General features: G+C 40.5%; 1 protein-coding gene across 1 annotated transcript; it reads right to left on the bottom strand.

The window, feature by feature from the left end:
• Nucleotides 1-520: 520 nt before the first annotated feature.
• On the bottom strand, nt 521-14,077 carry MEIKIN (meiotic kinetochore factor). The gene is given in 15 exon segments (XM_036391792.1): nt 521-3,802; nt 5,140-5,263; nt 5,550-5,705; nt 6,187-6,267; nt 6,615-6,788; nt 7,134-7,228; nt 8,027-8,088; nt 9,318-9,357; nt 9,612-9,731; nt 10,164-10,304; nt 10,933-10,993; nt 11,971-12,049; nt 12,272-12,359; nt 13,827-13,860; nt 13,862-14,077. Coding segments are annotated over 15 exon segments (1,518 nt in total). The 3' UTR covers nt 521-3,755.
• Nucleotides 14,078-14,581: the final 504 nt, after the last annotated feature.

Raw genomic sequence — 14,581 nt, 5'->3', positions numbered from 1 at the left:
CCGGCTCGGCCTTTCACGCTCCTCCGGCCGCAGCGTGTGCGGGGAAAGCGCCGTTCACGAGGGGCTCAGCCGGCGGCAGGGCCGAGGAATGCCCCGGGGGCGGCGATAACGCGCCGCTGTTGTGTTTTCCTTCTTCGGACGGAAGTTAAAGGCAGGAGGCCACGATCGAGGCATCAGATCCTTCCCGTGGCTGTACCCAGCGCCTTCGGTACTCGGCGTGCAGGGGTGCACTAGAGAAAGGTGATGTCTTTTACCCCAAACCTCGAAAACCCAGCTCCTTCCCGCTCTCCCTCCAGGTACAAGAAGCGAGTCTCCCATGGCTGTAGCAGAACGGCTCAGCCCAGCTGCACTGGAGTCAAAACCTACAGGGAAGGTGGAACGCGTGTAATTGGTGGCAGAGGAAGCCATCATTACAGGTAAAACTACCATCCACAAAAGAGTATTTAGGACATAAAGCCCAGCAACTGACTCCAAAACAAATTGAAAAAAAAAAAAAGGTTTTTAAAATCAAAAGGATTCATGCCTTTTTAAAAAACTCTTTATTTGTAATACGTAAGTGAAATAGAAACACTGGTAACAGCAAACAGTCTCCTTCAATGTCTCACTGTTCAGATACAACCCTGATAGGAAGTTTAATTAAGGACTGACAAAACTGACTGACTCATCTGCTTTCCCTGGAAAATGGAATTAAACTAAATTAAACTAAAACAATGTATGATGTAAGATTAAATTAAGCATTATTTTTAAGGCATAATTTAGTACATGTGTAACGTGTCTATAGAATGACTCTTCACAATCATCCATCTGTGGGAACTTCGTTTTCCACAAGTTGTAGACAATTCTAACACAAAACAGGAATTAATGTTTAGATGCATCTTTTCCCCTTGTTCTGTATGGAAGACACACGTGGCTGCCACACATTTACACATGACCAATCTTTACATCCTTTCACCATGTGGAAGCCTCCTGGCTTCAAGAGGAGCCCATAAATACAGTCTCAAAGATAAAACGTCCTCAGGGAACAAAACAAAATGATAGAATTTTGGCCAGGGTATGTAACTCAGCTTTCAGTAGTTTCACAACTTAGAGCAATGAAGAATTAGCTAAGTTCAAGTGCATTGCAATTCAAGCTGATGGAGTCCCTTTAAATATAAGTGAACTCATGTGTACATTCAGCATATTTTGATCTGGGCCCCAGACATCTCTTCTGTGTCTAAAGATTATGAACCAAACCAGAACCATTTTCATGTAGGGCTTTACCCTCCACTGACCTGTACATGTACCCTTGTAGTGCTCCAGTACAAGACACATCTCCCACCATCTCTGAGTACTTGGAGTCTAAAAGTGCACTTCAGATAACAAGAATAACTGAACAGTGTTAATGAAAAACCTCTTACAGATTTATGTACAATACATTAACTCAACATGCATCTGCCATGCACAATTCCTGCTGATAAAGGATTATCAGAGCTCTTGCATGGACTGACTCGCTGGAAGCAATTCCATTCAAGCCATTAAGACTTCATCATGTCTGGGATGTGACAGAGCAGCCCTGGTGACACTGAACAGATTCTTCTCCTGAATCACTGCAAAATAACCTCCTCAGTCCTACCCATTAACTGGCCATGACCCATAACCTTTATCTACCAATATGGAAGAGCCAGTTTCCACTCTGAATGAAATTTTATGTAGTAATTTTTCAGCTGAAAACCAAACTATGGGAAAATGCCTTTCCTTTGAGAACAGCAGAACAAGAGTAGGGATTGTTGCAGCCTCAAAATGAATTTCCTTCCCTGGGGCAAAGAGCTAGCCTGGTAATTAATTACACTTTCTCTAAGAGTTAGACAAAAGATGATAAGAAGCAGTGCTTTCATAACTGAAGGGAAGGACAAGAGATTGTGGTTCATGATATTTCTGTCCTCCTATACAGCCTCATCACATCAAGAAAAACAAAGACAAACCCCAGCAATATTCAGGCTGCTACAGCCAATTCCACACTTACAGACCATGTTTTCCTCTCTTACACTTTCCAATTAGTTTGCCAGTATTAGTCTCTTTGTGTAACACTACCAAATGGCCTGGGGCAAAATAAGTGTTTTTTCCTATGACTTCCAGAATATCCTTACAATAGACATATCTTTATTTAGACCATCCTTTACTTGAATAATCATCATAAGAATTATGATGATCATTCAAGTAAACTTACTAAATATGTAACTTTCATTTTTGCTTAAAGCTACATCAAGGAGCTCACCTCTGTCTTCTAGGGGCTCTAGATTCTTGCATAATTACTAGTGATTTAGTATTTGCAAGAACAAGGATATCAATAATTAAAAGCATACCCAACAGGACTCCAAGGAGTTATTGGCAGAACTCATTCTATTAATGCTTAAAAGAAAAATGGCTTAATGGCATAATTTTTAACCTTGAGCTATTCAGAATGTTTATATAATACTTGTTCACAGACTAATCCAGCAGCAATTATTTGCACTTCCTTCTACCCCAGAGCAATGGGGAAAAGATCAGGGTTTGAACTTTTACAGGTATTTTCAAATGCAGTCAAACTACAGTTGTGGATTTTGTATGTCTTCTTTTAATGCTCTTTTAGGAAATACAGAACTATTTTCCAGGGTGATAACACTGAGAAACAAACTCAGACATTTGAAAGCCATACTAGCATTTTGTAACATTGAAAAACTTCCTTTTTGTCCAGAGAAAGTCTGAGTAAAGGATATTGTAATGAGAACACTGTAGGGCTCCAAATTACTTTAATGTGCAATGAATTCAAGCGGAAAAAAATTGTTCTTGACAGTGTTTTCTGAGACATTCAGCACATTAAGAACAACATTTATGAATTAACAATCCACAACCTGAACTGGAAGCACTGGGAATTTGACTTATGTGGACACAGTGGGAGCAGTAACCTGAAAATCCAGAATGTCAATATATATCCATCTCTTTGAACAGTTCAGCTATAAAAGGGTTTTTCCCACCATTGTGTTCATGTAAGGCATTTACTTTAAGTCTGAAGCCACTAGAAGGAACAATGACTGAGAGATATGATATTACAAAATACCTGAGATGAAGCAGGAAGAACTCTGAGATGGCAGTGGCTGGGCAGTGGATGTGCCCAGAATGGTGACAGTGCTGATCATTAAGAGCCAATTCTCAGAGATGATGGGGTGAAGATGAGCTGTAGTCATGTTCAGAAATCCAATTACATCAGAACTCACAGTACTGTACCTCCAAAGTTCTGCAGACCTAAGCATTCAAGGAGTTTAAAGGTGGCATACTATTGACTTCTGGGTCTCCAAGAGTATATGAATGCTTTCATGGCCTCTCCCAGGACATGCAGTTACCTTCACAGTCAATGTTAGCACTTAAACAGAGGTCCCATCTTTAGATACTAATGCTGGTAGAGAAAACTAGAAATCTTGGCAGAGAGAGAGCCAAAAGTAATTATATTAAAGGCATTTGGTCTGCTGTTCTTCAGTCAAACTTTTTAAAAATCTAAACAAACTGAAGAATCATCTTTATGGAATCCTTACAGAATAATGCCCAGAACAGGATCTAGCTGCTGTACAAAATTATTTAATATAAAGTATTTGAGTATTTACTAGCTTACTGAAACACGTTATACTAAATGTCAAACAACATACAACCATTATTTGCTAGTTAGGAGTTCTGTTTTACCACCCTGTCACAGCAGCAAGACGGTCATTTCTTCTGTTAACTCCTGTTGAGAGCCAAAAATCTCATCTCCGTTTACAGTAGATCCAATTTTTGGTACTCGTTATAGAATCTGGGAAAAAAAAGTAATAAATAATTGTCAATAAAGTGGTACATTCTCACATATAAAGAAAGCTCAATGATCTGACCAGCTGTTCAGATGTTCACTAGATATATCCACTGCTAGCATTTGTCTGGAAGAATCTGGATCTTGCAGATCTCATTTACCAGTGAGAAGAGGACAATACTTTTGAGTCTATGTACATTCCTAATGGATACCAGCATCATCTGAAAGACTCCTTCAGCAGAGAGTAAAACATCCAGCATAAACCCCCCACCACAGTGGAGTCTAATTCCTGATACCAGGACCCTCTAGAAAAGGAGTAAGAAAACCAAACTTTTGTTCTGACAACACTACTTGCTGATTTCTGATTCACTTGCCCACCAAGTACAACCTGTGTTCTGTATTACCACAATTTGCCTGGGCACATGACCCAGCACAATCCCAGTTCTTTGATCTGTACAGAAGCGTCAGATGAGCATCATTAATTAATACATAATTAATACATACACACACACAAGCACTTCCCTGCATTCTAGGTGCTGCATATAACTGGTAATAAAGTAGGAAAACATTTGGACCTAAGAGAGTGCAAATGAAAATTTTTGTGTATTCAGTATTTTTGAAAGCTGCCACACTTATGCAGTATATAGTGTGGCAGTATTGAATTAAAACAGAATAAATGACACACAACTTGCAAGCAACTTGTAGAAGAATTCCTGTAAACTTTGGAAGACACGTGCCATCCAGTGGTACACCAAGAAACTTCATCAGAGATGGGAAAGGGAGAGGGTTTTACCTCTGTGTTAAGTGATGAGACAGTTTTGTTCACAGTTCTCATTTTTGTACAACAAAAACCAAGGAAGTGAATAAAGGAGCTTTCCCTATGTTAAGCGTTACAGGAAAAAAGAACAGAAACCTTATGAGAAACTGGTAATTTTTGAAGAGAAACATTACTGATAACTTGAACTACTTTGGTGGAGGGGTGGTAGTGAATACCAAAGTTCAACTCAGGCTTACTCACCCTAGAAATATAGCACAGAATAATAGTAAGGCCTTAATTCTGAAGTAGCCTATGACTGTATTAATTCCTATGCTAAAGATCCTTGGAGGAGAAAACATTAATGCAATTTTAATAAAGTACTGTTGCACAAGAACACTATTAAGCCAGAACTGAAGTGTTCTGCATCTTTCCCTCTTTTTAGCCTTGTGATTTTTCCAAATATTCAGACTTTAAGAAAAAGCCCAACAACCTTTAAACACTCAACTAACCAGTTAGCACCTGCCCAGTATATATATACAATATACTATATATCCAGGAGTATAGAACCAAGTCTATACCCCTTTACCTTCAGGCACTCCTTTGGGAAGGCAGAACTTTCTGGAGTTAACTGGAACTTGCTGCAGCCGGGAAGGCCTCGGGTCTGGTGACATTCTAACGATGGAGCAGATCTCTCGTCTGTCACACTGAGGCTGGAAACATTAATGACATTTCATTCACACAACTATTCCCACTGAAGAAATGTTCTTTTAGCTTTCTTCTAGGGAAACTAGAGAGTACATGCAGATTTCAAGGCATGTCACTAGGAAACATTTAAGACTACTTGTGTATACTCAACATGCTATTGGAAGGGGTGTAGAAAGCTTCAAAGCTTTAAACATTCTCTTTAGCAGTTGTGATACTGTAAGGATTAAATGTACAGTACAGTAGAAATTAGCATGACAAAACTGGATTTAAGAAGTGCAATAAAATCAGAACCTTTAAAATATTCTTTTCTTCTGGACTTTGAGGAATCATTTCTTTTTCTGAGCTCAGAGATGCAGGAACAATTTCTTCTGAGTTAACAAATGGACCTGTGGTATTCAGGAACAGGTCTTCCCCAGGTGAGGCTTTACACACCGGTGACAGGCTAAGCTACAGTTCCATCAAAATATAAAATATATAGGAATAACTGCCCAGTTAAATAACAGACAGCAATTCAGACTGGCTATTGCTTGTTGGCTCATGCAGAAGATATTCTATTGCTTAAATAAAAATTATTTAGGGATTCATCAAGACCCTGATATTCTCTATTTATTAATCTAGTATGCACTAGCTCAAGTGTGAAGAGACAACTGGCAGTACTGTACAGCCAAAGAATTCAAACTGGCATTTAAATATCAATTTTGAATCAAAGAGTTTATGCAAGTAAGGATACTAGTGCTGGTTTTACATTACATTTGTAAAAAAGCAAAACAAATTTCAAGCTTGGGTTGTTTGGGTTTTTAAGTGTCCAGAATTATCAGTTTGTTGTGCAATTTGCAGTGTAATATATATACAGGCAAAAATGGAATGTGCCACAAGAAATTATTTCTTTGGTTTTAATCATTAAAAAAAAAATCAGATAGACACTCACATCTAGCTCTAGAGACTGAGCATTACCAGGATTTTTTAGGACTTTATTTTCTTCTATGATTAGCATGGTGGAAGTCATTTGCTAAACAAAACCAGAGAAGAACTCAGTATCAGTTTCAAAGTCTTTGCTGTTTATTATTACTCTTACAGTATTCTCCTAATACACAATACTTTAAGAACTCCATTTAGAATTACTACTAGTTCTTCAGATTTAAGTACTGAATTCCTGTCATTCAGGGTTATTTTTTGGTCTTATGCTCTCCAAAATTAAGACAAAGAATTTACGAATTAGTTTACTACAGCTTGGACATTTCAGATGTGGCACTTCCTGCCACTTCTCCTATTTAATTGTAAATTCAGTCAAGATTCACAACTCCCATTTCCATTCCATGCCAGGGTTAATCAGTGGGGCACAATGGGAACACTTACCACCGCAGCATCTGTGGGTTTGGTTGGCAGAACTTCTGTTGTCAACCCCTGTGATCGGGCTGACGTGTTCTCTGGGGCATCAAGCTGCCTAAACGATGATGAACCTTCTTCAAAGGAATTAAAACTGCTTTCTTTTTTCTTCAGCCTTTTGGCTTTAGCAGTTCGAGTATCATACTAAATAGTAAAACAATTACATTTTGTGTTACAAAGTGAATCTCTATAGCCTGGTAAAAAAGCCTGGTATAGCCACTAAAAAAAGTCCCCCTGCCATAGTCAATCTCTACACAACCCATTTCAGTACCGCTGACACAGCCAGTCTGAAAAACAGTGAGCTTGGGGACATCATGGTTATTGCTCTCTCGAGAGGGAGAGGCAAGCTACATCTTCACTCTGCCCTGGCTGCAAACAACACTTTATAAGTGTAGCAGGAACTACTGTTCCTCTAGGTGGAGTTTTCCACCCATACAAGGAGGAAGTCATTTGTGCTACAACCTTGCTGATTTATTAAGAATCTTTCACCTTGCTTTCCGGTCCTAATGGTGAAGAACAGCGCATACCACTTTTTAGGTCTGGAGTTCTCTCTCTTGCAGCTGTTATTTTACAGAGTTTTTTTCCTGTGACAGATTTCCAACACATTAATTAACTTTGAGAAAAAGACTACTACAGCCTCTCTCCACCCCATGTCTTACAGGATGGTTTCCAAAGAGGAATAATTCCAAAGCCACTCCTGTAAGCACAATTCTTCTCTCCAATATAATGCTCATCTCCTTCTCCCCACCATCAGGACTGCTTTACTCCTCTCCCATTCTGTACACAAGGCTGCTTATTAAAATGTTCACTTGGCTATTTACAGCTGGGTAAATACTGTGGGACCAGAGACCTGCATAATCACAGCAGTCTTTACCAGTGGCAACTCCTGATGGTATTACACTCCAAATTAAGCAGGGGGGGATTATGTGGAACCTGGGCTGCAGACAGAATTCTATCAGTTACAGATCAGAACTGCAGTTACATTAGGGACTCAATGTATTTGTGAAGCTGACATGAAATAAGCTCAAGTAAAGAGCATGACACAAACAGTTGTGCTGGGTAAGGTAAATAAGAAATGTCAATTTTCACTGAGCATCATGGGTGATTAAATGGAAAAACTTTAGTCTCAGACTAAAGTCTGAGACTTTAGTTGGTTGGTTGTTTTTGTTTTCTTCTCCTAACACATTAATTAGAACCAAGTCTTTTATTTGCTGGGACGATTTTTCAATTTACACTTTCCCTTCTCGACACAACTGAGTTTAGTCTGTGCTGGAAGACAAATGACACAGTAGAAGCCTGGTTTAGATACTGTGCAACCATTAAAGTTTGGGTAGAATATTCTTTTCTCACAGCTAGTACAACTGCTTCAGGTCATATTTTACCTGCCAGTGTAGCTGAAATGCTTAATGCTGAAGAACTGTTATAGCAACTTGATGGTCTCTTTCTAGAAGAGAAAAAGAAAAGAACAACTATTCTGAATTAATGTTAACATTAAAAAAACCTATTAATAAGAAAATCCTAGGAAAATACAGGTTGAGTGAAACGGGATAAATCTCATTTAAAAAAAATTAAGGAGTTGCTTGATCAAACTTTACAGTTATTTGATATTTTATCAAGTCAGACAGCTATCCTGAGGACTGTTGCAACTCAAGACCCACAGAAGATTCACTAAATACTCAGCACTTCAGCACTCTATGACAGAACACATTTAAGGAGGATGCAGGGGAAATTAGGTTTGTAAGAAAATTCAGAATCAATTGTGTAGAGATCTGTAACAGTAAGATTGCTATGTGTTATGAATGAAAATGTCTGCATATAAGACTGGAAGGAGAAGCACAAGGGTTAAAAGAAATGATGCTGTTCCCAGAAGAACACTCATGTTCCTCAGGTTTTTATGTCAGGACCTGAAGGCAGCTCTGTGACAAAGCCAACTATAGAAGATTCTTCCCTGTGATAAAACCTCACCACAGACAACTTGTCAGAGGAAACCCAGCACCAAACAACAGGAGGGTGTCAACAGGGGGCCAGCACAGCACACACACACATTCTGAGTAAGGAGACACTATCAACAGGCAGTAACCTGGCCCAAGATTATAGAATAAAGTCAGAAGGATTCCAAAGCAAAGGCTGCTCCCCATGTAAGCTGATGATTCCTAGAGAACATAAAAAATCTGCCCAAAAACTGATTTTTCTCTGGGCAAGCACAGAATGTCAGACTTAATGAAGACCTGACAACAAGTAAAATATATATATAGGCAAAAATGGTACCCTTCAAACTCTACTGCACAGACAAGCCTGGCCAGACCACCTGAGCACACCCCTCTTGCTGTGACTGAATGAAATCTGACAGAATTAGTGCGATTGCATAAAAGCAACTTATTTAGGGATTTTGTAAATAAATGCCATCTCCTTCCATAAAATCCTTCACTGAATTCTCTTGCATTGACTTCCCTACAGCTGCAAGGCCAAACTAGAAATCTGTAAGGCAAACTCTTCCCTGACCAATTTCAAATTCCACCAATATCAAAGTTAGTGAGGACACAGGTAGCTGAAACTCCACAGAAGTGTCTGCATGAGCAGAGGTTTATTTGTACTGGCCTTTCTTTTAAATACCTCTCAAAAGAGAAAAGTCTGGACATTTAGGTGCATCAAAGAGTCTGCTGTAGTGATTACCTTTTAGTGCATCGGCCTGGAAAATCCTCTGGTACAGGTTCTAAAAAAAACCCAAAACATGAAAGCTAAACTTTAAATGAAAAGGCTATGCCAGCTTAGACCAGACAATTTTTTAGTGCAAACTAACTTATAAAGCACAATATTAGAAGCAAAGACAAACCACTAGCAGGGAGCTGCTCTCCATTATACTAACAGACCTTACATAAAATGATCATTACATATTTTATACAGGTTCCTCAACCAGAGTGAAATTTTTTTATGTTTATATCCTGAGGTATTGTAGAAAAGAATTACCTAATATTGCTGAAAGATTTGACATCTGTGGTATCTTATCAATGGTCACTGCTTTGCTGGAATCCAGGAGAGTAGAGTTCTTGTACTTGCCAAGGTCCACAGAGTAAAAATTGCATCTTTCTGGACATAAAAATATAAGTGCAGATTTCTTATGCTGACATTCATTGAGTTATTAAATTTGTGACCAAACTGAAAGCAATCACAATTGCAGGATAGGAATTAAAAAGCAAAATTAAAGCACTGTCTTGGCTCAAACAACTGCAGAAAAGTTTGGAAGGATTTGACTGAACTCACATTTGTGGGTCATTCCCAATAAACAGCTTGTGTCAACAGTGAATACTTTAGATTTAAAGTAGGATTCAAATTACATAAGGACCTGATTCACACCAGATTAGAGGACAAATACACTGATTCCATGTTAAGCACAGGTTTATGGCAAATATGTGACCTGGTGAGTCACACCACAGGAGGCCCCTAGTCTTTCTGTTGAAGACAGTCTCCTCACATTTTCTACATCAAATAAAACTGAAAAAAGTCACCCAAAAGTCTCACCCAAATCATCATCTCTGAATGTTTCAGGGGATGAGTAAGTTTGCAGGCTGTCGCTAGCAGCACTATAATCTGCAGCTGAATCTTCATCTAAACACTCTATGAGAAAGGTGGAAACACCTGTGGGAAGAGTAATTTCTGTACCTAGAGAAAGAGACAAAAAATGTGGCAAAAAAAAATCTATCTTGTACAAACCATCAGGATTTCCTTATCTGAGTTTCATTCCTGTAATGAGCTAAATATTATCACTCACCATATAATAAGTCATAATACAGTTAAAGGGTATCCTTTGTTTATTTCCATACACACCATAAGCCAAGAGAAGATACCTTCTTTGCCCAAGGCTCACAAGACATACCTGAACAATATAGCCTCTAGTAAGGCAAAACTTAAGTACATCACAAGCTTTTAGAAATACAGGTTTGAGTAAACTGAAGAACTCATGTCCACAGCTAGTTGTGTCAATGATAAAACAAAGCTCATGTGGTTTCCAGCAGGCTGAGCTCAAGACTGTCTCAGGTGCTGTGGGTCTGTCTGTGCTGCCAGAACCAATTGATGTGAGTCCAGCCACAGGCTGCAGTAAGAGGCAGAAGTCCAGCCAGTGGTATCAAAACCTTCACTTTCTAATATCACACAGTCAGAACCAGTACAACAACAGCACAATACAAGACCAGTACTTTTATAAAAATAAAATTATATCAGGAATTTTACATTTAGTTTATTAGCAATATCAAATATATTTAATAATATAATGTATAGCCATTATACTCACTTGAAGTCACTTCAGCATTTTTCAAACTTCCTTTATTTTCAAAGTTGATTCGTTTGGAATCCTGAAATAAAAGACCAATACAAACAACCTGAGAAAACTGAATGTAGACAAAGAAAGGCATTTAAATATCATCCTACATTAGCAGATGCTGAGAAAACTCACTGTCTGGCACTTCACCACTTAAGCCTACTATTCACAGTGTAATTTGCAGCAGGATTTTTCATGTACATCAACAAATTTGCAAACTTTGAGCTCTAAAATTCAAGACAAATATCCCACCGCTTGATCCTGCAATCTTTGCTGGATGAGACTGCCATTGAAGGCATACTGACACGAACTGAACTTAGGCACAACAGAGGTGGAGTAATGAACTTCACTGTCTTTATTTTTTTTTCACACCTCACTTTTAGAATCCTACACCATTTCTGTAAATACAAACATCTATGATGTGTAGGCAGTAGATTATAGAAAACCAGGCATTTTGTAGAAAATGTAAATAATTGGTAGACTCTAAAGAAGAGCTAACATTTTAAAGAAAAATAGTTTTATACCAGTATCACCTGTGCCCTTTGCTGCAGCAGATTTCACTTCAAACACACCTGGTTCACTACTCTCTTGCCACTTCAGTATTAACTATCCTGTAACAGTTCTGCACCATCACCGCCAATCACTTTGTTCCAGTTTTAATAACACAAGAAAGAACATCAGTGACGTGTCAAAGGTCTGTGCCTGACCTAGAAGTGAGCAATTCTCTGGAATCACAATTACTGAGATCTCTTCAATTCCTACAGCCTTGCCTCATCCATGATAATTAGTATTGATGTTTTCTTATGCTACCAGTAGCTCCAATAGCTTTTATTCTGGCCAAAGACACAAAAAATGTAATCCAAAATACAGGACCAAAAATGTCGGGTCCTGTAAAAATGTCGGGGCTCACACAGACATAACTCATAGGAAATTTTACCTGAATAGAAGAAGAATTTCATGTGTCACATTTCTCTGATCATTAGGAGATAAAAAGCAAGACAGCATTCTCACCTTCAGTGGTACACTGCTTTCTTCTGGTTCCTGTTCCTTTATCTTGAAGTCTATTGTTTCGCTGCCAGTCACTTGATTGCTGCAGTTCAAGAATAGAACCAAGTTCAATCACAGAGCCACACTGCTTTAGACAAAAGCAACAGCTCCAAAATGCCCTTATGGGGTGTCAATAAATAATTTGACAAACATCAGTGCACTTAAAATTCAGACTGCATCGCTCCAATTGCCATCTCACAAGAAAAAACAATATCATTTACTAGCAAGTCTTAACAATGGTGTGTTTAAATAAGTTCTAGCTGACCTTTGGTTGCATGAAGAGCTCTCTTCAGTATATTCAACATTTTCTTTAATCTTTGGTAAGTTTTTCCCACTGAACTTTTTCTTCAGGCCTAGAGAATAAATATTTAGTTCAGTAATGATAATTTCAACATTAGAATTTAGATTATTGTTTCTAATTTAACTGTTCCCACCTTCTACACTCAGAACACTTTCTGACCCTATTATCACAAACAATGTAAAATCTGAATTTGCTTTTTTCAGCAGTATATCAAGATAAAACGAAAAGCAGACTTAAAGAATTACTTTTCATGTTTTAGAAACCTGTTGATTAAAAGGAAGAAACCCCACCACCTTGGAAGCAACCTTTACCTTGATTCAAAGTAGTTTGAGTACATATCAGTTTTAAATGGTGTTTATTAGGAGTATCAAGGATTTCTACATAAACTGGTCCTCACTGTATATAATCCCAAATGGCATTAACAACACAATTAATCAGTAACCAAATCAGTAAGCAAATTTCAGAGACACATTTTCTTATCCTAAAATTAATTTTATGAGTCATTTAGCTTTGTGTTTTGCTTTCATTATCTAAGAGCTAGAAACAGTCAAACTTTCTCAAGTTACACTTTTATGACTGCAAAGGAGCGTCCATCCCCACACTAAAACCTGGGTCTGAGTCACTGCATTTCCCCAGGGCCACACAGAGCCCTTCGGCTGAAGCCTCCTGGGAATTCAGGACAGGATGATATAGGGACAGGAGTCATCCTTTTCCTTATTTTTTTTTTTTCCAAGCACATGGAAGACCTCCAGGCAGCTGGTTGCACCCAGTCCTGTGCACTGGAACACTAAATACATACAAGACCAGGAGCCAGCAGAGCAGGAACAAGGCAATAACAAATGTTTGCTGTATCCCTCAAAGCAAAGCTTTACTTTCAAATTACCAAGATCAGCCCAAGATCAAGACATCCCACACTGGTGGTTCCCCATAGTCTGTCAGGCTTCATTTGATTCCCATCTCTTCCCTTGAACTAAATTTTTTTCCTAACATGTCTCAAATGCCTAGCTTGGTATCAGCTGCACTGCATTCAACAACGAGGCAGCTGCTTTTGAGTAACGACTTCAAGCAATTCTTAAAATATTCTCTCAAAGGTAAGCAAGGCTTTTGTCTTGCCATTTCTCGACGCTCCCTTCCAACTCGATTAAATGGAGGGGATGCACTTCACAGAAGGAAAAATCCTTCCTATTGCTAACGAGCAGCTAAAATAGAATTAACACTCCTCTTTCCAGAAGAGCAGTCTGCTTTCTCCAAGCGGTGACGACATGGAGAACAAGAAATCACCTCCCAGCCTTACACAGAACCTGCTGCGCTGGGCACCCATGTGAGAACAAACCTTTGGGGACCACCGAGGACATTGCTGGTAAAAATCTTGGCCTTATTACCCTGCCCAGCATCTTTACCCATCAGAACACGCCGCAGAAAGCACAGCACAGGGTCCTCTTTCCCCCACCTTTTCCCGCCGGTACGGGCCCCGCCTCCTGCACCCCAAGCCCCGCCGCAGTCCGGGAGAGGCGCTTACAGGCGGGCTCGGGCCCGCGAGGCCCCGCGCTTCCCGAACAGGCGCCGCCGGCACATCTGGGAGCCGCCGGCCCGACTGCTCGGGAGAGCGGCCGCCCCCGGTAGAGGGGACGAGCGGCGCTTCTTGCGCGGAGCCTTCGCGGCGCAGGGAGCGCGGAGCCGGCGCTCCCGCTCCATGGCAACCCGGGCCGCCGCAGCCTCCGCCGCCCGCGGCCCCTCCGGCGGCGCCGCCCCCACGGCCCCAGCCCGCATGCGCCGCACGGCCGCGCGCGCCCCGTGTGAGGGAGCGGCCCTCATGAGGGATCGCCCCGTGTGAGGGACCAGGGCCTCAGGGGGGATCGTGTGAGGGAGCGGCCCTGATGGGGGGATCGCCCCGCGTCAGGGACCGGCCCTCATGAGGGATCGCCCCGTGTGAGGGAGCGGGCCTCAGGGGGGATCGCTCTGTGTCAGGGACCGGCCCTCATGAGGGAGCGGTTGTGGGCAGGGTCACGGGACACCGAGCACGGGACACCTTCAGCGGGTCCGGCGGCTCCGGCATCGCCGCCCTCACAAGGAAAAAACTCCCGTGTGAAAATGGAGTCAATAAATTGTGTGTGTGATAACCCCTGTACTGCTTCGACCCCGTGTTTCAGCTTCAGGCTGTAGACAGGAGGAATGTCGTTGCTTCGTTACCTTAAAAAAATAGAGCGTATAGAACCAGAATAATTTGGGTTAAAGGGACCCCAGATATGAACCTGTTCCCCCCTGCCAGGGCAG

Source organism: Molothrus ater, chromosome 15 (assembly GCF_012460135.2).
Source record: "Molothrus ater isolate BHLD 08-10-18 breed brown headed cowbird chromosome 15, BPBGC_Mater_1.1, whole genome shotgun sequence".
Taxonomy (NCBI): Eukaryota; Metazoa; Chordata; class Aves; order Passeriformes; family Icteridae; genus Molothrus; species Molothrus ater.
Note: the sequence above shows the minus strand (reverse complement) of the source record. Positions and strands in the feature narration are given on the sequence as shown.